The sequence below is a fragment of the Myotis davidii genome, unplaced genomic scaffold, assembly GCF_000327345.1.
Source record: "Myotis davidii unplaced genomic scaffold, ASM32734v1 scaffold135, whole genome shotgun sequence".
Lineage (NCBI taxonomy): Eukaryota > Metazoa > Chordata > Mammalia > Chiroptera > Vespertilionidae > Myotis > Myotis davidii.
Window position 1 is genome coordinate 3,829,692 of NW_006289813.1, and position 24,722 is coordinate 3,854,413.

At 36.4% G+C, this 24,722-nt stretch overlaps 1 protein-coding gene across 2 annotated transcripts in view; it reads right to left on the bottom strand.

Moving 5' to 3' along the window:
- The window catches only part of CWC27 (CWC27 spliceosome associated protein homolog), a 198,341-nt gene that overhangs the window by 147,816 nt on the left and 25,803 nt on the right, over positions 1 to 24,722 (bottom strand). For both annotated transcript variants that reach the window (XM_015563070.1, XM_006762421.2), the window contains exons 8-10: positions 20,478 to 20,557; positions 19,459 to 19,492; positions 16,168 to 16,325 (exon numbers count right to left, since the gene is read on the bottom strand). In XM_015563070.1, coding sequence (XP_015418556.1) covers positions 16,168 to 16,325; positions 19,459 to 19,492; positions 20,478 to 20,557 — 272 coding nt within the window. The remainder of the gene's footprint in view (positions 1 to 16,167; positions 16,326 to 19,458; positions 19,493 to 20,477; positions 20,558 to 24,722) is intronic.

Below are 24,722 nucleotides of genomic sequence, written 5' to 3' on the forward strand. Positions count from 1 at the left end.
GCCACTCAGGGGAGGTCAGACCCCACGGCGGGCGCGGAGGGATCCCAGAGCCCAGCGGCCAGACTCCTCCTCCCGTATGCCTTTTAAGGTCACTTAAAGAGACATCTCAGGGTCTTCTAATGACATCAAAGGTGTGCTAATTTGGAAAATTCCCAGCTCCAACTTCTCACTGCTTACCACGCTCTGGATAAAACTTTCCATATAAATTGTGGTGGATGTAACCTTGAAGATGGAAGGTAGTTCAAACCTTTCATTTTCAAAAAAGAATACCTAAGCCAAACAGCTGGGGAAAAAACCTGTACAAGGACTGGAACCCTGGCTTTTAAAACCCCTTCCCAGAGCTCTTCCTACTGTAATACACTGTCTCTAAGTTGCCTTATGTCACTAAAACCTGCCACACCTAGGCCTTTGTGCCACAGTAACCACTGGCAAACAGACCACCGTATCTACCTGCTCATCCTCTTTTACTTCTAAATTTACCCACAGGCTTAGCACATGAAGTGCCTTTATGTGAATTAGAAAAGGCACCCCCGCTGTGGGAACCTCCAAGGATATAAATACATTTTTTCTTGGCTGAAAGATTAGAAAAAGGCACCCATTCTTTGAGACTAATGAGGCCCTTCACCAATGCACTTGGCTTGGAGTGGAACTCCAGGTCACACTTTCTGACTAAGCCCCCTTTTTTCTGGTCACAATCTACACAACTGTTTTCAGTAGCCTGTTTACCAATCATCTCATCAAATGCAGAAAATCAAATCATGTCAATCCATAAAAATACTTCGTTTATCGAGTAAATTTTGGGGGGAAAAAAACCTTTAAAAACCTATCTTAAAACACTTAAGCTGTATCTTAAAACTCTTAGCATACCAAAATTCTAATATTGTAAATATTCAAGCAGAATCACAATGTTAAGAGTAGACAGGAAAACTTTATTACTAGTACTTCATTTTAAAAAGTGACATTTTATGTTTGTTTTGTTTAGTAAGATTTTAAGTGCTATATTAAAAAACACATTGAAGGAAAAAATAAAACAACATGCTTTCCTGAGCAATAAATGTCATCAGTGAATTTACAGCAGGACATTTATCTTTCTAAAGTAAAACAGTTGCCTACATGAGCTAAAATTAGAAATTTATCTTTTAAATTTGTTTCCTTAAGTGAACATGTCCATAATCACATTTGTAGACACATGCTATTTTTGTTTTATGAAGTTACATTTTTATTATAAACAGGATGTTCCAAAAAATAATGCTTCCATTTTTATAAATATTCAAAATGAAATAAAAATGGTAATTAACAATTTAATTAAAATATAACAAATTAGCATGCCTATTAATTTAGAAGAGACTATTTCTTTTACTAGCAGAATTCTCTTGTAATCTACATATTCCACTTGAGGTTCTGGCTGTTGGCAGAATTAACCTGCCTTAACACACACCTTCAGGAATACCAATTAACCTCATCTGACTTAACATTTTACTTGGAATTTCCTACGTATTTAGAGTACTCAGTCTGTCTATGCCATTTGGAACTTTTTAATGTATTACTGTCTTAAGTAATTTCACGTGTTCATGTTTTATAGGAGCATGATTTTAGCAATATTCACATCTATACAAAGCACATTCTCCGTATTCAAGAGAGGGGTGTAGGAGGTGAGAGAACCAGAATGTTTATGAAGGACAGCAGTGACTACTTTTCTTTCTAGGTGAGCTTGGCTCATTTCTCCAAAATGTCCCTATGGATGGAGTTCATCTCTTCTGCTTCATTGGTGTCATATCCTTAAACATATACATCCCCTTAAAGACTACTCTGGTTGCCATAAATCCTATTGATAATAATTATTGTTAATTTCCTGACAAATTAATTTTTCATTTTTTTAAAATATGCCATTGTTGAAAGGGAGTATCAAAAAGTGAGTTCTTCTATGGTTGTTAAATGAAAATGTTGCATTATGCAGCATCAACGGATTTAAGCTCTATAATCATAGGCCATCAGTGGCATCATGTTTTAAAAGTAGTTTAACAATTATGGTATTTCATTTAGCCTGACCACATCCCTGTTGAGATGAGGAAACAGGTTCAGAAATGTTGATTTGTTCAGATCTCATTTAGAGTAAATGATGCTGGGATCAGAATCTGAGTCTTCATAGATCACAGTTGTCATTAAATTTGAGTAAGATTCATTACACAACCTGGCTGGAGTGGCTCAGTGGTTGAGTGTGGACCTATGAACCAGGAGGACCAGGATTCTGGTTTAGGGAACATGCACAGGTTATGGGCTCAATCCCCAGTAGGAAGCATGCTGGTGACTGTTGATCAATGACTTTCTCTCATCATTGATGATTCTATCTGTATCTCTCTCTCCCTTCTTATCAGAAGTAAATAAAAATATATTTTAAAAAAGATTCATTATACAAATAACATTTTTAGCATAGTGCTAGAAATAAAATTTGTTTTCATCTTGCCACTAGGTAGATTCATTCCTCTTCCATAAACTACCACCTTATTTACTATAGGGATTTGGTATTCATTTTCAAATGATAAAAAGTAAAATAAACATAATCATCTAATATAGTAATCTCACCAAACCTTTCTACTTGTATTACTCCCCGCCAAAAAATGTAGAAATCCAATATTCACCCAACCTTGAATCTCTCAAATTTACTCTAATTGAAAAAAATTGTTGATCTATGTTTAGCTGTACACTTGAATTAACAAATAAATCAAGCAAAATGAGTTTTGTTTGCCTTCAGTATTCTGATAAGGACCTCAATAATCTGGTCCCAACCTATCTTTCCAGTTTTATTTCCAACTACATCCTCTCTTCTGATCATAACAAATTGTTCTTCAAATACACGCTGCACTTTTCTCAGTTTCCTCTACTGGAAATTCCCTTTCCCACCCACTTCCTATTATTCAAACTCTAACTCTTCTTCAAGGCCTAGTATTAATGCTATCTAGTATATGTACATGCAGACTTCCTGATCCCTAAAATCAAAATTAATCTCTCTCTCCTCCAGAAGTTGCAATATTTTCTCTGAACCTCTGTTCTATATAGAGTTCATTGTGAGTACAGATGTCTATCTATCTGCCTCAGTTGAGATGTGGGCAAGAATATTATATTTCTTTATCTTTATACTAGAGGCCCAGTGCATGAATTCCTGCATGGGTGGGGTCCACTGGCCCACCCCGATAAGGGCTGATTGGGCCAGGCTGGCTGGGGGGAGGGGCTGCAGGTGGTTGGCCAACCTACCCTGCCCCTGGTCAAACTCCTGGTTGAACTCCCGATCAAGGGGACAATTTGCATATTAGCCTTTTATTATACAGGATTCACTACATGCATATTGTAGATGTTTGAAAAGAAATGTTTTTTGAATGCAAATTACCCAAGAAACAAAACACTGTCTTAATTGAGGCTTTCATAATGTCTTGTCTGGACTTGGCCCATTAAAGCAATCTCCTAGTTAGTCTCCTCAACCTATAGCCTTGGCTACCTCCAATTTATTTTCCACATTACTACCACAGTGAGCCCTCTAAGACAAAAACCTAATCACGTCACTTTCCAATTTTAAACCTTTATATTGTTCTCCACCATCTAAAGGTCAAAGTCCAGTTTCTCAATATGCCAATACAAGGCCCATCTTGATTTGGCCCCAGTCTACTTCTCTAATACTTTATACCATAATTCCTACAGATGTGTGTCCATATGTACACAAGTTCCCTCAGTTATTAGGATATCAAACTCTCACCTATCCCCTTGCATAAACTATCTGCATCCTTGGTCCATCATTCTAATATCTCATTCTTTATGCCGCATCTCAGGGGAGGTATAATATGGCATGTAAGTCAAATGTATCTGAGCTTAAATCTTAGATTGTCCATTTCTTGGAGAGTAATCCTGAATAAGTTAAACTTTGCAAATACAATTAAGGGAAGACTGGAACGCCCTTAGCTTCACCATTTTTCCCTTACTCTTGTAATGGTACTCTTCTATGCTTTAGTAGGCAACTTCGGGATTTTATGTAAAATACAAAACTAAGAGCCAGCATTAGAAACTAAGCTCTATGTTCCCTATAGGTAGAAATAATTAAATTCCAGATTTAAAAAGAAGTAAGGTTTTACCTTTTTTTTCTAGCTCCTTATTCACTACATGTATTGTGAACAAAGAAATTTTTAAGTTCCTTTTTGCTTATAATAGTCATCCATCTCAGTTAGAATGTACATATAAACTATTTTCATATATTGTTTGCCTTATATATACCTTTGGTGAAATATATGTTCAGATCTTTTGTCCAATATTTTTAAAATATATTTTTTATTGATTTCAGAGAGGAAGGGAGAGGGAGAGAGAAACATCAATAATGAGAGAGAATCATTGATTGGCTGCCTGCTGCATGTCCCCTACTGGGTATGGAGCCAGCAACCCGGGTATGTGCCCTTGACCGGAATCCAACCCAGGACCCTTAAGTCCACAGGCTGATGATCTATCCACTAAGCCAAACCAGCTAGGGCCCTTTGTCCAATTTTTAAACTGGTTTGTTTGTTATATTGCTGAGTTTTAAACAATAGAGTCCTTTATATATTCCGGGTACAAGTTTTTTATCAGATGTGGGATTGGCAAATAATGCTTCCGAGTCTACAGCTTGTCTTTTCATCCCTTTAACAGCATCTTTTGCAGAGCCAAAGTTTTAAAATGTTTTCTTTTTAGTCCTCACTGGAGATGTTTCTATTGATTTTTAGAGCACGAGAAGGGAGAGAGAAGGAGAGAAGCATCAATCAGCTGACACCCATAAGTGCCCAATGGGAACTGAACCCCAATCTAAGTATTGCCCTGACTAGGAATCGAACCCACACCTTTTGGTGTACAGACGATGCTCCAACCAATTGAGCCACCAGACCAGGGCAAAATTTTTAAATTTTGATGAAATCCAATTTATCAGTGACTTTCATGTGGGGTTTTTTTGTGTGCCTAAAAATCTATAAAACCTTGGTCCATACAGATTTTCTCATGTGTTTTCTTTCAGAAGCTTAGTAGTTTTTGACTTAATTTTTGTATAAAGTCAGAGGTATGTGTTAAAGTTCATATTTTTTTGTTTGTTTTTGCATAAAGACCTCCAATTGTTTTAGCACCATTTATTGAAGTGACTATCATTTCTCAATCAAATTACGTTTGCACTTTTATCAAAAATTAGTTGATGATATTTGTGTAAGTCTATTTCTGGGCTCTGTATTCTGTTCCATTATTCTTTAGCCATCTTTTCTTTTCTGTTTAAGATTTAATAAGCATGTAATCTCTGGATTTTGGTAAACACCATATACTTAAATCACCCCTCTAGTTGAAGGTATCATACATATCACAGGAGGGACTGTAACAACAAAAAGGCTAACTTAAGCAGAACCTGGCGAATGTGAAGCAGAAGAGAACGTGGCAGCACGCAATAATACACTAAGGCGAGGGGCCTGCTGCGCCAGGGAACTGGGAGCTTTTCACCTTCAAGAGTCAGATGAGGTGAATCCCTTTGGTATGCTCTACTTCCAAGTCCGACTTATAGCTTCCTAGGAGGTTTTAATGTTTGCATTTTGTTTTAACCTGGTGTAGGTGCCAGGTGTTGATTAATACTAAGCCTCAGCAGTTACAGTGTTTTTAAAAAGAATAATTCAAAGATACATACAATATACAACATGAACTTACATTCTTAAAATGTTTTTAAAACTTTTAAAAAGAACAAGCAAATTAATTTTCTCTCACACAAGTGATTTTTATGCTTTTTTGTTGGAATAAACAGTATTTAATCAGTGTTTTATGAAAAGTATTTTGAGTGAGTAGGAGCTCCTGGACATCGTAAAAGGCTCCATCTAATTCCAGGAATTAAGGTAGTTGAAACCTTCCGTATTACGGCCATAACACCAAAACTCAAAGCAGTGATGCTGCAAGTCAACTATCCTTAGGCTGTTAACCCGTCTCAGGGTCATAGGTGCTTAATTTTTGTTGCAGACTGTGCTTAAGTACTATAACAAGTGTTAAGTGTGAGTCCCTTTCTTCCTACTGAAAATTGTTGGCTAGTTTGGCCAAGAGAAGGGACCCTCTCACTTGACTTCCCTAGAATAGGGTGATCAGTGTCTTCTGCAACAATTAAGTAACAGGTATTTTCATCGCTAATTAATTTGCTACAAAAACTATGTGCAAAGGCCTTTCGATGTCTACTAAAATGCAAACACATTTTGTTCCAACATTCTTTCCATCCTACATAGCATAGTATAAAACAATAAAAGGAATAAAACATGATTTTTAAAACTTCACTGGAATACTGATAAATCCTGATAATAATGAGCATAAAGCCGAAAAATTAAGGGTGGTGAATGACTTTGCTATATTATCCTAGCCTTCAATCTCTAGGCTCCTCTCCGGCAGCATCAGGGTTAGACATTCCCACCTCCTATCACACCAAATGTACTCTCACTGGTCAGCCACAAATCTCTTTTTCTGGGGACTGAGCAAGTACATACAACCTGCACCTAAAACGGCATCTTACCGAATAGCAGCAGGATACAAAATACAATTGCAACATTCGTCTTTGATGCCTACAAGATATCTTTCTAAATTCTTTGAAGCCAAGCCAAGGGTTTTCTTTTTAACTCCCTTAAACAGCCCTCTCTTTAAGGAATTTCAAGTTACTGTCAATATTGTGAACAAATAAGCATATCGGGGAATTTTCTATTAATTTGTAATGATTAATAAAACTAAAAAGGTAAATACTTATCTAAAAAGAAGAAGAAATTGCCATGAAGTCATTATGTAACTTACAAAGTTAAGAAAACATTCTTTTTCATAGAATCAAGAAAATCAAATATACATTAGAGAATAATTCTAACTTCCTATTTGTTGAGTACATATATACTTTTGATCTAATGAATTTCTAGAACAAATTGAAAATACAAATTTTAAAAAAAATTCAGTACTTAAACTCATATGCCAATTAATATCTGCCTTTGACCATAAGAAAAATGCTTTTCAGTAGGCACAGAAACCTACCCATTATCATATAATAAACAAGACTATTTAAACTAGAGAGTTCTTTAAAGAAGCAGCTAAATCAATATCATAAAATTTAAAACAGAAATCAGAGTAAGTTGCCATAACAACATTGGTAATTAGCAGTACCAGGAAAATGTATTAAGGATCTTTTTTTTAAAAAAATTAAGTGAATAGAAGAAAAATAAATTAAATATAAAATTACATTAAACGTCTAGGAAGCTATGGATATACTTCAAAGTATAATGGAAATCGTATTTAAGGTTTAACACTCTCATAAGTGCAATTAAATAGTAAACACTTTGAAATCAATATTAATGTAACATATATTGAATAAACTGATATACACGATATACCTAAATAATAAAGACCAAGGAGCGAGGAGAGATCAAATATTACTAACATATCAAAATTGGCAAAAAGGTAGGAAAGAACTTTAATGAATTCTATGAGATTCCTCTTCAAAGTAAAAGACAAGCTAAAATAAAGACAAAGATTCAGTAAGGCTAACAAAATAGAACAAAAGCATATCAACTGACAAACAAAAATAGACCAAGAGACATAGAAGCATTAAACACTGTCAAACCTCAGAGGGAAGGCAGGGGAGGATGTGGGAGGTGGGGGTGGGGTAGAAATCAACCAATTTTTAAAATCTGTCTCTAGGTCATTTGAATAGTTCTTGTTTTATAGAGTGTGGCCTGTGTAATTTCATGTGCTTTTAATGTGGTGCTAAACAAAGAACTTTGTGTCTTGGGTGGCCCTTTTCTTCTTCATTTTATCCAACTTATACTTGCCCATTTAATCTACAGGTGAATTAATTCATTAGGAAGACAAGAAAGGCAGAAAAGCAATGAACATTTCAAAACATTCCAATGTGATTATATATGTTCCAGGGTAGAGAGAAAACACTTCCTCAAATGCTGAATACTTAAAGAATGTTTTTCTACACATAATCTCAATACTACATGTCAAAAGTACAGTTCCATTCCCTATAAACAAATGATACTGCAAGAGCAATAGAATATAACTGAAGGGTAACACAAATCAACACATTCTAAAGAGATGCAAGTACCCCTTTTCACTGGGCCAGGAGAATCTCCCCACATGTGCATTTCACTGCATCCTGTCTGCCCTACAAAATCTAATTGGAAAAACAGTAGGGTTGTCATATTTCTGAAGCATATAACTGAAATTCAAGAATTTTTTGTTTTGTTTTATTTCATAGGTGATTCCTTGGATATGGATTAAGGTTCTCAATGAATTAACTGGACATTTTTAAGTGGCATTTTATTTCAAATAGCCAAAGGCATGGTTTTGTCCAGAATATCCAAAATTCTTGCTATAAAGATGCAAACAGAAGGAAAATGAAAGCTTGCCAGAAATGCCAAATGATGGTATGGTTTATATTATAATTGCTACTGTTCCAAAATTTTACACCTAACAGGTAAAAGTAATAAAACAACCATTAATCTATATTCGGAGATTATGCAATATTAAAGGATTTAACTTAATGCTAAAATGTTATTTCTTTTAAAGAATGGCTCCAAAAAAAAAAGTGTTTATCTTACTAGCATTGGGGTGAAACTTACAAAATTGTTGATATTTTACTTTTCTTGACCTACAAAAATGGCAATTTTATGTTCAACCCTTTTAAGCTGGTATTTTGAGTTTTTCCTGAAATATATATTGTCTACCTAGATTCCATAATTCTTTGCACACACTTCCATTTTGAATTGTAGTTAATTGTTTATTAGTTCTTACTCTTACACTGTATTATGAAAGTTTGCAGACAGAAGCCCTTTCTCCTTTACTTTCACGTCCCTGGAGCCTAGTACTGTCTGGCACACAGCAGTTCCTGCACAATGACTCACAACAAGAGTAACATATGTTTGAGAATAGAACGATTGGACAGGAAAGAACATATAAAAACTGAAAAACAAGTGCTACTAAGTGCAAGCTTAATTAAAATTAGGACTGCTCCAAAGCTTCAGATGTACTGTTAAACCCAAATATGTCATGAAAATACAACATCTGGAACACTACTACTCCATACCAAAGAAATAATTAATGTAATTTTCTTTATTCAGAGACCAATGACCTAGTATGTAGATTGCTGTTTCTTTTCCTTACTCCCTTTTACTGTTTGCTTAAGTACACCTGAGGCAAGGAAGGAGAAAGAAAGCAGAAATGCTCGAGCTGTTCGATTTTACTCCTTGTAAATGTTCTGATGAGATGAAGAGGGGACTTCTTAGAGCAGTGATGGCGAACCTATGACATGCGTGTCAGAAGTGACACGCAAACTCATTTTTTTTGGTTGATTTTTCTTTGTTAAATGGCATTTAAATATATAAAATAAATATCAAAAATATACATCTTTGTTTTACTATGGTTGCAAATATCAAAAAATTTCTATATGTGACACGGCACCAGAGTTAAGTTAGGGTTTTTCAAAATGCTGACACACCGAGCTCAAAAGGTTCGCCATCACTAACTTAGAGATAAAGATTCCAATGGTTTTAATAGGATTGTTAGAATATTTGTGAATTTCCATCCTGTTATCGTAATCTTTTAGATTTTTTTTATATTCTTTATTGTTTAAAGTATTACATGAGTCTCCTTTTCCCCCACTGGCCTCTCCCCCGCCACCTCCTCCCCCAAGCACAAGTCCTTATCTCCCTACTGTCTGTGTCTATTGGTTCTCTTAGAATTTTTACAATCACTATAAAATGTGTACTATCTTTAAATTTCTGAAATTTAAATGTTGTACTATCTTTATGAATTTGCTAAAGCAAACAGAGTTTATGTACAAAGACAACTCTGTACTTCCTAAGTCTAATCATTAAGTAAGAGAAACCAGAACACGAAGTATATTAAAACCCAAAAATTCCCAAAAGCTAAGAGAAAGGTTATTAATGTTTTTGAGAAGGCTAGAAATACTGGGAAGAAGCAGGGAGGTTCGCAGTTCCATAAGAAATCCTAACAAATGGAGATGTGAGAGACTAAAACTAGCAATGGCTCATGTGGGTGTTCGCCCAGGCCTCTTGGGGTGTTCATGACTATTATCCCTCGCTCCACAATTTAAAGTTCACTCCAACTCATAAGACCTTTAACCTCAACTGCAATATTCATATCTAAATTCCTGATGCTTTCATTACAGTAAGATATTTCATATTCAGTCAACCTAATACAGCTCATGAGTAAAACATAAATCCTACTTAACTTTACCAAATAAAAGAGCTGGTTTATGAAAAAGGAGTAGTGCCACAGTAACTGTTTCAACTCTAAAACTAATACCACTCTAATGAACCCTGAACGATTACTATCAAAGCTTTAATAATTGAGATATGATGGTATGTGTCAAGATTTCTTTGACTTATATTTCAATTTGATGAAAATAATTTAGAAGAGAAATCACAATAAAATTACCAATGATAGAAATAATACAGTAAAAGAGAATTTCCATAATGACTGTAAAAATCACAACAAACCACTGATTTCTGACTGTCTGTTACATCTGATTTCACTGGCCATTTATTTCATTTTTAAAAATATATTCTTATTGATTTCCCAGAAGAAGGGAGAGGGAGAGAGAGATAAAAACATCAATGATAATATGTTTCTCCCCAACTGGCCCAGCCCACAACCCAGGCATGTGCCCTGACCAGGAATCGAACCATGACCTCCTGGTTCATAGGTCGATGTTCAACCACCTGAGCCATGCCAGCCAGGCTCACTGGCCATTTATTATTAATCAATACACATATGCAAAAAACAAGTAGGGCAGACAACTCAATTTGGTTTACATGGTTAACTTACAGCAGCTGAGCTCCACCTACAGGCAAGAAAAGGATTCTTTACACTAAGTTTAAAATAGGACTTTCCAAATACAAACTCCAATTTCCCCCAACTTTCAATTAACATTGAGTGCACATCAGAATAACTTGGGTTCTTTTTAAAATGTCTATGATCCCACACCAAAAATTCTGATCACCTGTTCTCAAGTAATCCAAATATACAGAAAAGGTTTAAGGAGACTGATTTAAATACTTACCAGTACACATCTTTTAAAAACACTAGGAATACTCAAATATCATATTTTCCTTCTTCTAAAGCAGTGGTCACCAAACTCATTAGTCCACAAAGCCAAATATCAACAATACAACGATTGAAATTTCTTTTGAGAGCCAAATTTTTTAAACTTAAACTATATAGGTAGGTACATTGTTATTAACTTCATTAGGGTACTCCTAAGGCTTAGGGAGAGCAACACTCAAGGGGTCAAAGAACCACATGTGGCTCGTGAGCCACAGTTTGCTGACCACGGTTCTAAAGTTACTTGATTTCCTATATTGGCCCTTATCTTTTCAAAGATCGAAATTCACTTTAGTTGATATAAATGTCTTATCCCTGTTAGACTACAAAAAAGATCTGAGGTAACACTAGAATTTTTAAAATCTACTTTTATGTTATTCTATGCCTCAGAAATAACCAAGGGAGTGTATGTTTGGTGGGGACTAGGATTCTAACTCTGGGTACACAGTAGACTATCTAGAGTGCTTTTACTAGTATAAAGAATTATTGTCCTAAATTAATGTATGTTTTTAGAAGTTAGAAAAATGTTTACTATTATTAGAAGATGAGGAAGGAAGTAACCAGAATAGTGCAAGAGGGAGACTTCCAGGTAATAGCAGTTTTGCTTCTTGATCTGGATGGATATATGGGTGTATTTGGTGGGTATATGGGTGTATTTGGCTTATAAAAATTTAGCAAGCCGTATAAGTTTATGATATATATACTATGAAATATAACTTATAAATACATTCCGTATGTATATGATACTTCAATTAAAAGTTAAAAAGTAAAAAAAAAAAGATGTGCCCAGGCTTCACTGCAGATAAAATGACAGAAACTGTGGGAGTGAGGCCCAGGCATCTAATGTTAACCTAATAAGAATCTAATGTCCAGTCAGGAGTGAAACTTAGTGAATCTAATGTGCAGTGCCCAGTGAAAAGCATTCCTCTAATGAATCACAACTGTATTCATTCATTTACTCATCCACTCAGTACACACACTTTAATGACCAATTACTATATGCATATGACTCAGAGGATGTAAAGATAAATAAGAGTCTCTGAAGGAGCTCAGTCTCAGCCAAGGGATAGGCAAACCAACAAATCCCACGTGATATATACAAGCAAGTTACTTACAAGATCTGGAAGAGAAACTGATTTGTCAATAAAGGATTCACTCATTTTTTGTTCATTCATTCATACAAGTATTTAGGTACCTATGATGTTTGACCACAGAAATAAAACATAAAGGGACACAAGCTCTGCCTTTAAGAAAATTACAATACAAGTACAGGAAGAGGGGGAAAGTGTAACCTAATGTCATACTAACTATCACAGAAGTGGAGAAAGGTGCAATAGAGATGCCCTGGGAGTCAGAGAACGTGCCTACAAGTTGCTGATCTTGGAGTCAAGATTTTATAAACTTGAATCAGTCTAGTAGTCTAGTAGCAGCAGGGATAAAAATTAGTATGTTAGAGGAGTGCTTCTCAAACTTGAATAGACACACAAATCACCTGGGATCCTGTTAAAATGCAAATTCTGATTTGGAAAGTGTGGGCTGGGGCCTGTGACTCAGCATTTCTAAAAACTCCCCAAGTGATATTAATACTATTGGCCCACAGATTACATTTTAAGAATTCAGTTCTTGAGGAAGATTGGTTTTGAAAGGACAGATAAAAAAAATGTCAAATCCACAGCACAAACACCAAGAAAAACGAAAACTGGAAAGCAGCCATTACATTTGTCAGTTAAGTGGCTTTAGTGAGAGGAGTTTTAGTGGAGTGATGAGGAGAAAGCTCAATGATATGTATTTAGAAATAAGTGCAAAGTAAGAAGGTGGAAACAGGACATAAAATGGAATGATTTTCTTTTTACTCTTGAATGCTGGAAGATGCTTAATCACGAGCCTAAGGAAAGAAACCAGGGAAGAGAGAAAACTGAAGCCAAAGGAAAGAGAATGGGATCATTTTGAAAGGACAGAGGGATTCGTCTACCTTTAAACCGTAAGGTCTGAAAAGCATAAGGGTTTTAAGAGAAAAGAATGAGTTGAAGAAGGTACTCCTAGTTCACAGAACAGGCTGCCAGGTGACCTGATGAGAGTGAGGCTGGGGTTGAAGTAAGCACCATGGGAAGTGGGGAATAAAGAGGTATTGCAGGCACAGCTAAGGCTGGGCTTGTACTTGGCTGTGTGCTTTTGCTCATCAACATCCAGTACTCAAGATATAGGCTTAGAGAAGGTGGGCTGAATAAGAAAGAGAGTGAGACTGATGCGTTTAGAAAAGGGAGGCGGCAAGGGACCAAAATCCTAAAGAAGTCAGAATAAATGCAATGAGAAAAAAGAACGGAGAGGAGGTAGGAAGAACTTTGGACTTATTTCTCTCGAACTCCTGAGTACTTTTCAATGGAACAACTGGAGACATTGCTGAGAATAGATTATTAAGAAAAGATTGTACTCTCTATAAATTTGTTGAAAATTACATTGCTAAGTACCATTCCCCAGCTTAAATATTAAGTACTCAGCAAACCTGCTGTAGGTTTAATATACAAAGTGATAAGCAGCTTTAACAGATTCTAGATGTTTCTTTACCAATAAAAGCAATACCAAGTGGCTCTTTGCTGAAAGGGCTGGTAGACTAGTCTAGTCCCTGATCCCTCCTGCTTGAAAAAGAAACTGACCAAAGGATAATAGAATACTTCAGGCACATCCAGATGAAAAGTTTGTATATAGCAAAATCACTGAGTTTTAAATCTAACTATATATATAAAAACCCAGGAACCAAACAGCGGAACAACCAGAACAACTGGTCAACCAGTTGCTATGATGCGCACTGACCACTAGGGGCAGACGCTCAACACAGAAGCTGCCCCCTGGTGGTCAGTGGGCTCCCACAGTGGGAGCGCCACTCGGCTGACCAGGATGAGCAGCGCTCCCACAGCGGCTGATCCCCGCAGGCCACACACTCCCCCCAGTGCACGAATCCATGCACCAGGCCTCTAGTAGATAATAATTTTACACTAATGTCCTAGCTGGCTGGCAGCTATTTCCATTATAATTCAACTTAGACTGAACAGTCATTTTCCTTTAAATATAAATATCCTTTTACCACCTTACAATCTCTTAAGACTCTTAGAGGTTTTCTTTTTTTTTTTTTAACATAAAACTCACTTGAGACTTAAACTACAGTGGGGCCTTGACTTACAAGTTTAATTAGTTCTGTGACCGACCTCATAACTCAAATTACTCGTATGTCAAATCAAAAAGTGAACGAGTGAGACACGTGATGCTGGGCTGATGTTGTGGCATTCACTGTGATGTTTGCTGTGCCAACTAGCAGTGGGGTATCTGAAGCTGGCTCGTAACCCGAATTTTAGCTTGCAACTCAAAGCAAAAAATGGGCCGAGAGACGGCTCGTTATCTCGAAAAACTCGTTAGTCAGGACACTCGTAAGTCAAGGCCCCACTGTATAGTGAAGCTAGTATAACTGACCAAAAGCAGTAATGATTTTGGAAATTTTCTGTTCTTAAAATAAATGGCAATTAGATACTTATGGAAATGTATTAAAAAAAGAGTGAAAAACTGTGTTTTCCCTAAGAAATTAGTACTTTCTCCTGATCTTATTTTTCTTTTATTTTCCTTTGTAGGTAGGAGAGAAACAGGATGAAGGAGGGAGAGAAGATGTGAATATTGAAAATTTGGGAAAGAGAACACTTACAACTAGATGTTTGGTGTTTATTAGGGCCAATTTTGTTAAATAAGCTTTCTTTAGTTCTTACAGAAACTTCAACTTTGCTAAATTATAAGTTCTATTAATTAGAGGGTACATAAGTATTTGAAATTGTATTAAGGCCCACAAGATAAAGTTGAAAACTTAAGGAAACATTTAAACAGCAAATATGTTTTATTTATTAAAATTAAAAATATTTTTTTGTCACATTACAAACCTAACTCATAGTTCTTAAAAAGCAGAAAATCTGTTTTGAATGAGAGAGAGAAATAAAGGATTCTTCACTATATTCATGATTTGACTAAAAGAAAGGTGATGAGAGGCTCATCAACTCCATTTATTAATAACCATAATCACCAAAATCTTCAGTTATTACTGGGCCAAAGTTAATCTACTATATTAAATTACTCAACAGTGATTACTTGTCAGGTGAATGTTGCTGGAAAAAGAAAAGATATTTAAAGTAACTGCTAAGTACCATTTTTGAATGCAAAAGGTTGTAACATCAGTGAAAATTTTTGAAAATTACTTTTCTAGTTACATAAAGAAAAAAATTAAGGGAGCTAAGCAATGATAACATGGGAATACTTTTTTAAAGTTTTTTTTATAAGAGGGTGAGAAACAACCACAAAAAATGTTGTTTATATGTAGTTACACCTATGTTATCCCCAAATGTAAACTATCCAAAAAAAACAAATAGTATTACTTTTTAAAGCAATATTATTTAAAACATATACCATAAAGTTGTAATAATAGAATCACAAAGGAGAATTTTTCAATTAAGTTGAATTTCAGGAGAATAAAATGTGAGTCACAAAGTTCAACAACTCTTTATCAGGCATTTGCTGAAATTTTTTTATAATACTATAGAGATTAGGAGGGGTATATGGCATAAATCAGACTTGAAAAGGTACTTAAAAATGCTTCATGCCCACACATTTTCCTTAACCAGTTTTGACAAATTTTACTCACCTGAATCTGAAGACATCTCTTTTCATTCTACACAATTATTCTGCTGCTCTCATTGATATTAAACAAACACAACCTTCCCTATCTAGCTAAAATATTGCTTGCTCATATATAACAAATTATATAGAGGATTTTAAAGATGAGATCAGAGAAAAATGAAGTGGAATTTGATTCATTGCTATAATTACTTTAAAACTGGCCTATTTTCTTTTACGTTTCCAAATGGGCTAATATAGCACAACTAGTACATATATCAAGCATTATGAAATAGCATTTTAAACAGTAAATTGAACAGTGGACTCAATCTTAATTTAAATTGAAGTATAAAAAGACAAATACTCTGATACCTAGAAGCACAATAAGCAACTTACCTGCGGCTAACTGATTTCTTCTCCCCTTCTCCCTCTCCAGCTGATTTAACACTTGCATTTGGGTCCTTTTTTAACTTTTTTGCAATTCTTTCTCTCATCAGGTTCTTCTCATCACCATCAATGTTTTCATCATTCTCTGCACCCTCAAATTCTTCATCCTGTAGAAATTGAAATGGAGTATGTGCTGGGCATTCCATCTCCCCTTTCACTTCCAGACCCTTCATTGCATCTCGAGCCAGGTTTGTTTTTCTTTTTGTTGGGTTTTGAATTAGCAAAGGCTGAATGAAGAATCTGCTACAGGTGAGAATACCCCTGAGTTCTGCTCAGGGTGAGCTATGTAAGTGTGAGATAACCCAGTCAGGGCTGTTTTCTCAATTCACACCCAGCCCCTCTATGCAGTAAACTGTGCTCCTTCTGTATCGCCAGCATGCTGACCTCAACCAGGGATCAAGTAGAAGAGGTAGAGATGGGTCAGCTGAGATTTCTTCCTATAATCTGTCACAGCAATTACTCCTCTTCTCACAACCCTTCAGTGGATCTCCAACTCACTCAAGACCCTACTCAAATCTGTACCTCCCTGACTTGATGTCATACAGCTCCATCTCAGCCACACTAGCCAATTTTGGAGTTATTTCTCTCCAGCCTGAAACATCCTTATTCCATTTATCTGCATTGCTTGCTCTTTCATCTCAGATCTCTGCTATGTTACCCTCTCAGTGACACTTATTTTGATCACCCTATTAAAATGGCAGAACCACCTACCCACCTCTAGTACGCTATTCTCCCTCCCTTTTCCCCCCCAAAGCATTTATCACTCATCTAACCTACATTTTACTTAATTATGTGTTTATTGTCTTGCTCCCATAATTAGAGGAAGCATTCTATGAGAGCTAATATTCTGGACCATTTTGCCTACTGCTATATCTTCAACTTCCAGAATAGTTTCCAGCATCAACAGAGAGAGGAGTAGAGAGAAAAAGAAGGAGGAAGGGAGGGAGGAAAGAAAGGAGGATAAGAAAGATGCTATTTCAAGGGGATTTTTTTCTATTGTTTTTTTTGATCAGCTGAGTCACAGTGAGGTAAGATTCTTAACTTGAGGTTGTAGACTCTTGGAGCAATGGTCCTCAAACTATATAACCTGGATTGTTTGTTAAAAAATATAAAATCCTAGCCCTTATCCCAGTCTTTCCAAACCAAATCTTGAGAAACAGAAATTGTGAATGTTTTCAATAAGATGTTTAAGACATTCTTTAGCCCTAGAAGTTGATAACCATTGACCTAGGTCTTCCATACCAAACTCTCTCCTGCTTCAGAGCCTTTTGTATGTGTAGTTTCTTCTACCTTCAACACTCATCCTCACTGCTCCTTACAAAAGGCCAGTTCCTTCTCAAACTTTAATCTCAGCTTGTGCTTCCTATATAAGATACTAGAGGCCCGGTGCATGAAAATTCATGCACTGGAGGTGGGGGGTCCCTCAGCCCAGACTGCCTCCTCTCACAGTCTGGGAGCCCTCAGGGGCAGGAGGCAACCTGGTGATCAGGGGAAGGAGACGCCCCATCACACCTCTGCTGCTGCCACTCCCGACAGCGCAAGCCTCGGCTGGCCCTGGTTACCTGAGCCTCAGGACAGCCCTGGGTGGCTGGGCAGCTGCCATCCGAGGATTGTCTGCGCCTCAAGCTGGCCCTAGGTGGCTGGGGGGCTGAGGGGACTGGGGAACTCTGGAGGCAGGCATGCAGAGTGGGGCTGAGGGGATTGGGCACCGCCATCTTGTGGCTGTGGGCATTGCCATATTTGAGGGCGCAGCAGTCAATTAGCATATTTCCTCCTTATTGGCTGTGGGCACTGCCATATTTGAGGGCAGGACAGTCAATTAGCATATTCCCTCCTTATTGGCTGAGGGCGCCGCCATATTTTGCGTGAGGGTTAATTAGCATATCCCCTCTTTGTTAGAAAGGATAATCTCTCTTTGTCACTGTGCTTTAGCATATGCTATTCTCTGAGCTAGGGGAACCTTCACCATCTTTTTGATCTAGTTAACTCCTAATTCTTCTATAAGACACAACACAATCATCTCTTCCAGGAAGATTTTCTTGAACAGGTTAGATATTCATTCTTTCTCTACCCTCCATAATCAGAAAGAACCCTCTCTTCTGACTGTGGCAATAGTATTCATGCATAGAAAGCTGTGTACTTCCTACTGAATTATAAGATGCACAGATCAATGGGTTTTACATAAAGTGACAAATAGATGACTTGAAAAACTTGATCTCTTATATATAAAGGAAACTGCCTTCTCTTTTATCAGCTTTACGCCAGTATAACTAAAAAGATACCTACAGTCATGAAAGAAAATCTTCTGAAATGTGTGTATAAAGAAGGGATACTGCTATAAATGACTGATCCAAGTATTTCCCATACATCATATAGGATAGCCATGCATCAACATTTCAACTTTTAACATAATAAAATAAAATAACATCTGAATTTTGATGATTCAAGTTATATCATAGGGAGAAAAAACAGTCTAGAAATTAATATATAAGATTCCACACACATGTAGACATACATTTGGAAGAAAATATTATAATAGCAAAAATATTTTTTTAAAATCTTTCATATTTTTTCAAAATTTGATATGCATAATTATAAAAGTAATATACAGAGTATCCCCAAAAATATATACACATTTTGAATAATTATTAATTCTGATGGATTAAATCTGAAAAGTAAGAAACATCAATTGAGCTATCAGTTGTTAAAGTGTGTATACATTTGTTTTGGACACCCTGTATTTAACCTTTTAAGAAAAACAATTTAATTTTTTATAAAAATTTTGAATTTTCTGTAAATTGTTGAAACTATATTTATAATAAAACTAGAGGCCCGGTGCATGAAATTAGTGCACTGGATGGGGGGGGGGGTTCCCTCAGCCCAGCCTGCCCCCTCTCACAGTCTGGGAGCCCTCAGGGGATGTCCTACTGATGGTTTAGGCCCGCTCCCTATGGGCGCAGTCTAGCCGCAGTCTGGCTGTGGTGGCTTGGAGCATGCACCCCTATGTGTGTCCGCTGGGGGCCTTCCTCCAGCTGCGCCGTGGAAGCTCAGAGCAAGCACCCCTGTGTGTGTCTGCTGGGGGCCTGCCCTCAGCCATACTGCAGAGGTTCGGAGTGGCGCTCCTGTGTGTTGTTCTCTCAGGCTTGGGCTGCACCCAGCCCCTCCTCCTGAGCTGGTCGTGACCTTTACGGCGTACCGACCTAATTTGCATATTAATTCTTCATATATATAGATACTCACATCATCTAAATCTCCTGCTGCATCATCCTTTTCACTACAAAAAAAAAATAAGGGAAACAAGTAAATTTTAGCTTCAAAATGGAAGTAATAAAATTATTCAATAACCCAAAAATTTAGAATATTTTGTTGGATTAATACTTCAAAAACTTATTTCAACATAGAATTTCAGAATGGCATTCTAGAGTAACTAGAAACATACTAAAAAGGAGCCATTTTTTAATAAATAGAATAAGAGGTATGCTCCATCAACACATACCCAAAATCAATAGAGTTAAAAGAAAAATTGCAAAACAAAAATCAACAATGCTATTTTTATGAACAAAGGGCTGCAGAAAACAATTTATCTCATTGGCTTGACATATTCTGGTTCATGAAGTCAAATCCTTCAAATACAATGATATTAAGAAAATACTGTTTTGAAACAGAATTTTTGAAACTGAGCTAACTTGGTATAGTATTTTAGTCCCCCTTTAAGACACTGGCCCAATATTTCACATGCAATTATATGTAACTACAAGATATCTTCCCTTCTCAAAGAGAAGCAACAAAGATAGTAAGATAATTTTCTGTTAACACCTTTAATATATAAGAAATAATACTCAATGGATTGGCCCCAAATGTGGTGACTTTCACAAAACCCTTGAATTCTGATTTTTTTTACCCAACATACCAACTGAGACAAAAATGCTCCAAGGAAAAAGTTAGCAAAGCAACTTTGAATTAAACATAAAAGTGTTAAAGCAGTTTCCCTAGTCTTCAAACAATCCCAAGATTTAAAAGTGACAATTTTAAATTTAATAAGTTCAACAGAAGTAGATAGCAAGAGGAGTGAAAGTGACTATAGTGCTGTTCTCCATAAGCGAGAAGCTCTACTACCTCCATTGTCAAAATGCTTTAGCTTTTTGGCTGGGTTGGAAAAAAAATTGACATATGAGAAACAACTGCTTACTCACAAAGGAAGCTATGCATTATCTAAGCCAGAAAATGAGAACTTAGAATCACACTAGTACCATACCAACCTCTCAACAACTGGAACAGAACTGAGGTGTGGATCATCCTTAAGCAAGTCGTGACTACTTTTGCTTTTCCCCTTCATGCTCTAGAAAGGAATGCATGATAAAATCATGAGTGTGTGTGAGGTGGGGGGGTGAGGGGGGGGAGAGGAGGGAACAGTCTTCCAAAAGGACAAGTGAACAAATTTACATAAAATTTAGTACCGATAAATGTGGTCAGCAAAAGAAATGTGTTCCTGAAAATGTCAGTATAAACTCAAGCTTTATAAATGAGAACCTTACTAAATTGGGTGAAAATATTATTTTAGAAACATCTTTTCTTTCAAAAAGTGACATATCCTTGAAAATAAGTTTATTGGTTACTATTTCTAAACACTGAACCATCATAAGATTTACATACAGCTAAACTAATTAATTTGACCCAGATATTAAAACACAGAAGATAAATCATGAGTAATTTAAAATAAATGTACTATTATCCTCCAAGTATATTCTTTACATTGCATAGAACCACTTTTCTTAAAAAAATATATATTTTATTGATTTTTTACAAAGAGGAAGGGAGAGAGATAGAGAGTTGGAAACATCAATGAGAGAGAAACATCGATCAGCTGCCTCCTGCACATCTACTGGGGATGTGCCCGCAACCCAGGTACATGCCCTTGACCGGAATCGAACCTGGAACCCCCCAGTCCGCAGGCCGACGCTCTATCCACTGAGCCAAACCGGTTTCGGCTAGAACCACTTTTTAAATGTGCCCAAGCAACCAGATGAGTGCACCCATGAGATACTATTCAACAAGCAGAAAACACAAAAGGGAAGAGCCTCTCAAGTATGACAACATTCATCAATGACCAAATGCTTAATAAATGCTTTACGTTCAAAGTTCATGTGTTCAATAATCTTATATTTTAGTAGAGAAACAAGTCATAGGAAGATATAAATAGAACTGTAAAATAGCAATTACTCCTACTATTAAATATATACTTTGTGCCAGGCACAGTGCTACAGTACTCTATTCCTACTCCTCATTTCCTCCGCTCCCTTCTGAAAGCTATTTCTCTATCAATATAACTTTTTCTGGGTGAGAAAAAAAAGCCTTTTTATAACTGCATTTGGAGTAAAAATGTGAACATCGTGAAGTAAAAGAAATATTATATGCATCACTATTGTAAATGTGGAACAATTTAATCACTATTTTAAAATCTAGTTATTGAGATTCTTTTATAATGAAATCTACCATTTAATTTGCCTCATAAAAATGATTTGTCTGATTATAAGCTTTCATTTGAAAATATTTTATGACATTTGAATTTAAATTATACACAAAGATTCAAGAATAAACTTTAAACCAATACAGACAATTGAATAAAGCTATTATTTAAGAAAGCAATATGAAGGAAGGCATCTGCCAGACAAAAACCTTTCAAATACGTGAAGCCTAGGATTACATTTTCACTTAGTTTTTACTTCTCCAAAGTCTATCGCGTTCCTCAAGCATTCCCCATTGTGAGATGGTTTCTGGTATCATCCCCATCCTTCTCACGACCCTCTTAGCCTCTGGATGCAGCTAGTTTGTCAACATCCTTATTAAATGTGTTCAGAACTGAACAAAATGCTGCAACTGTGAGCAAAAATGCAAAGAATGTTAAATTCCTTATTCCAGAGACCTTACTCTCTTAATAATTCAACCAGGGCTTACAGGCTATTAAGTCTTATACCTATTCAGCTGATTTCATTAAACTCAAGTATAGAATTTACATGTGCGCCTATTATATTTCAACTGACTAGTTCAAATAATCAGGCACAGATTGACAACAAAGCACTCTTTGGGCAGAAGTATTCAATCAGCTATAAATCCATCTAACTGTACTATCTCTCGGATCACATTTCCTCATGCTGTCCACAAGAATATGAGAGACTCTGACAATGTGCTTTCCTGAACTCAAGATGTGTCATTATGGCACCCCCCTATCATGCAATCCTATCAAAAAGGAAATGAGTCAGTCTGGAAAGTCACTTAACCAGAGTCTTAGTTTCCCCATCTATAAAGAAAGGAAGTTGGACTAGATCCCTTTGAGCTATAAAATTCTATTATTCTAAAAGAGATTTTTATCAGGTAGTAGAAAGATACTGAAATAAATAATGAAGGAAAGTGAACCCACGTGGGAGAGGCGCCTTGTCACGAATAAATGAGTGGGGTGAAGCGGTGTCTGTAATCCCACACTGTTAATCCATAAACCAGGGGGGACTCTATCTTATTTCTCCTTTCACATAAAGTAAAGCCTCAATTCAGACTTCACCAATTATTAACTTGTGATGTTAGACTGGTTCTGGAATAAAGCTTAACACTGTGGAGTCACTGAAAAAAGAAACTTGATAAGCAAATGAATAATGAAACAATTATTTTCAAGTCCTCTAGAAATATTTAATTTCATGCAACTACTAAAACTGCAAATTGTTCTTAGTCATTGTTAAAGACTCTGTTTCTGGTTATTATATACATTTTAAAACAGCAAGGCTAAATTTAAAAATATATATATAAAATGTATTTGAATGGTGCTCAAAGTCTAAAGAATAGTTCAAAAACAGAATAAACAAAATACACTTCCATTCTGAATCTCTTTTGAATTAATCTTGTGCCCTGTAGAGACATTTTCTTTCCTCTATGCCAGTAAATTTCAATGATTTTTGTTGTTCTATTTTCTCAAGATGAATTTAACAATGGCTCCATTATATACACAGACAAAACAGCTAAATTCTGTAGGCCAAAGACTGCACAGCGTGCCACGACACACTTCTATGTGGAGAACAGGCTGCGGATGAGTCATGCTGTACAGGTGTCTACTTGTGCTCTCCAGGCTGCTCAAGGTAGTGCTTAAGACCCTCTGGGAAGGCTCTGAAAAGGCACTAGGCTAGTCATACTGCGCATATGGCTTCCTACCCTGGAAAGCTGAACTAGATTGCTTAAGCATGAGGGTGGCAGCTTCTGTATAACAGTTATGGTCATATTAGAGATTGTTTGATATTCTTTAGCTCTCTGAGAATAAAATACAAATTATAACATAGAGCATATTGTTTACTTTAAGACATTTAACTTTCAAAAACTTTTCCAAGATTGTATAATATATCAATGTAAGGATATACATAGCCTAATTTCACTACTCTAAATAGTACATATTATTTCCATGTTACAAAGAGAAAAATTGAGGCTCAGAGAGACCGTTATCCAAGATCACCAAGTACCAGTAGAAAGTGAAGTGCCAACGTAAGTTTGTATGACCTTAAATCCATGCTATTTCTACTCCAACACACTCTCACTCAAAAATGACACAAAGTTTACCATCAAGGAGCTCACAGCCTGGAACTCCACACAAAAAGGCAGAAAGAAAAGGGGATAATGTGTTTTAGTAGTACACAATGACAACAAAGTCAGGGTTCTTATACAATAAAGCAAAAATGTTTTTAAAAAGAAAATGTAAGGATCACAAGGCAAAGGTTAGACCAGAAAAAGAAAAGATTATGAAAAAGTGGAAAAGACATTTAGAAAAGACTGTATTTTAGGCTATGAAAATAAACATAACTTTGATATCAGAAGTGGGATAGGACACTTCAGGCAAGGAGAAGAACACAAAGACACAAACACAAAAGGGAAAACACAAGGCATTTATGTAAAACTAGAGGTCCGATGCACGAAAATCATGCCAGAGGCTTGGCCCCTGCCGCTGCGACAGCCTCTGCCTCAGCCCTCACAGCCCTGACTTCATCTGGAAGGTCATCCGGAAGGATGTCCAGTTTAATTAGCATATTATGCTTTTATTACCGTATTTGCCGGTGTATAAGACGACTGGGCGTATAAGACGACCCCCTAACATTTCCACTCAAAATACAGAGTTTGTTATATACTCCCCGTATAAGACTACCCCCTCTTCCGCACACCTTCCACACACCAAATAAAAGGTAAAACAATATCAGATTTGATTTTAACATTTTAATTTATATTCAAATGCTTATGACATGCAGGAAAACTGTCACAAGGCTGTATGTAATCAAACATATACATAAAACAGTGCAAGTTTATTACCGGTAAACATACCGGTAATTCACTAAAGAAAACACACTCTATAGACTGGTACCGTAGATGCTTCTCAGGAACACAGGCAAGCAGCCCACAACCTAGAGGGACTGTCAATGATAGAAGAAAGATAACAAATAGAGGTAGAGAGCAAGTGCCGGGCAAGTCCCTAGCAA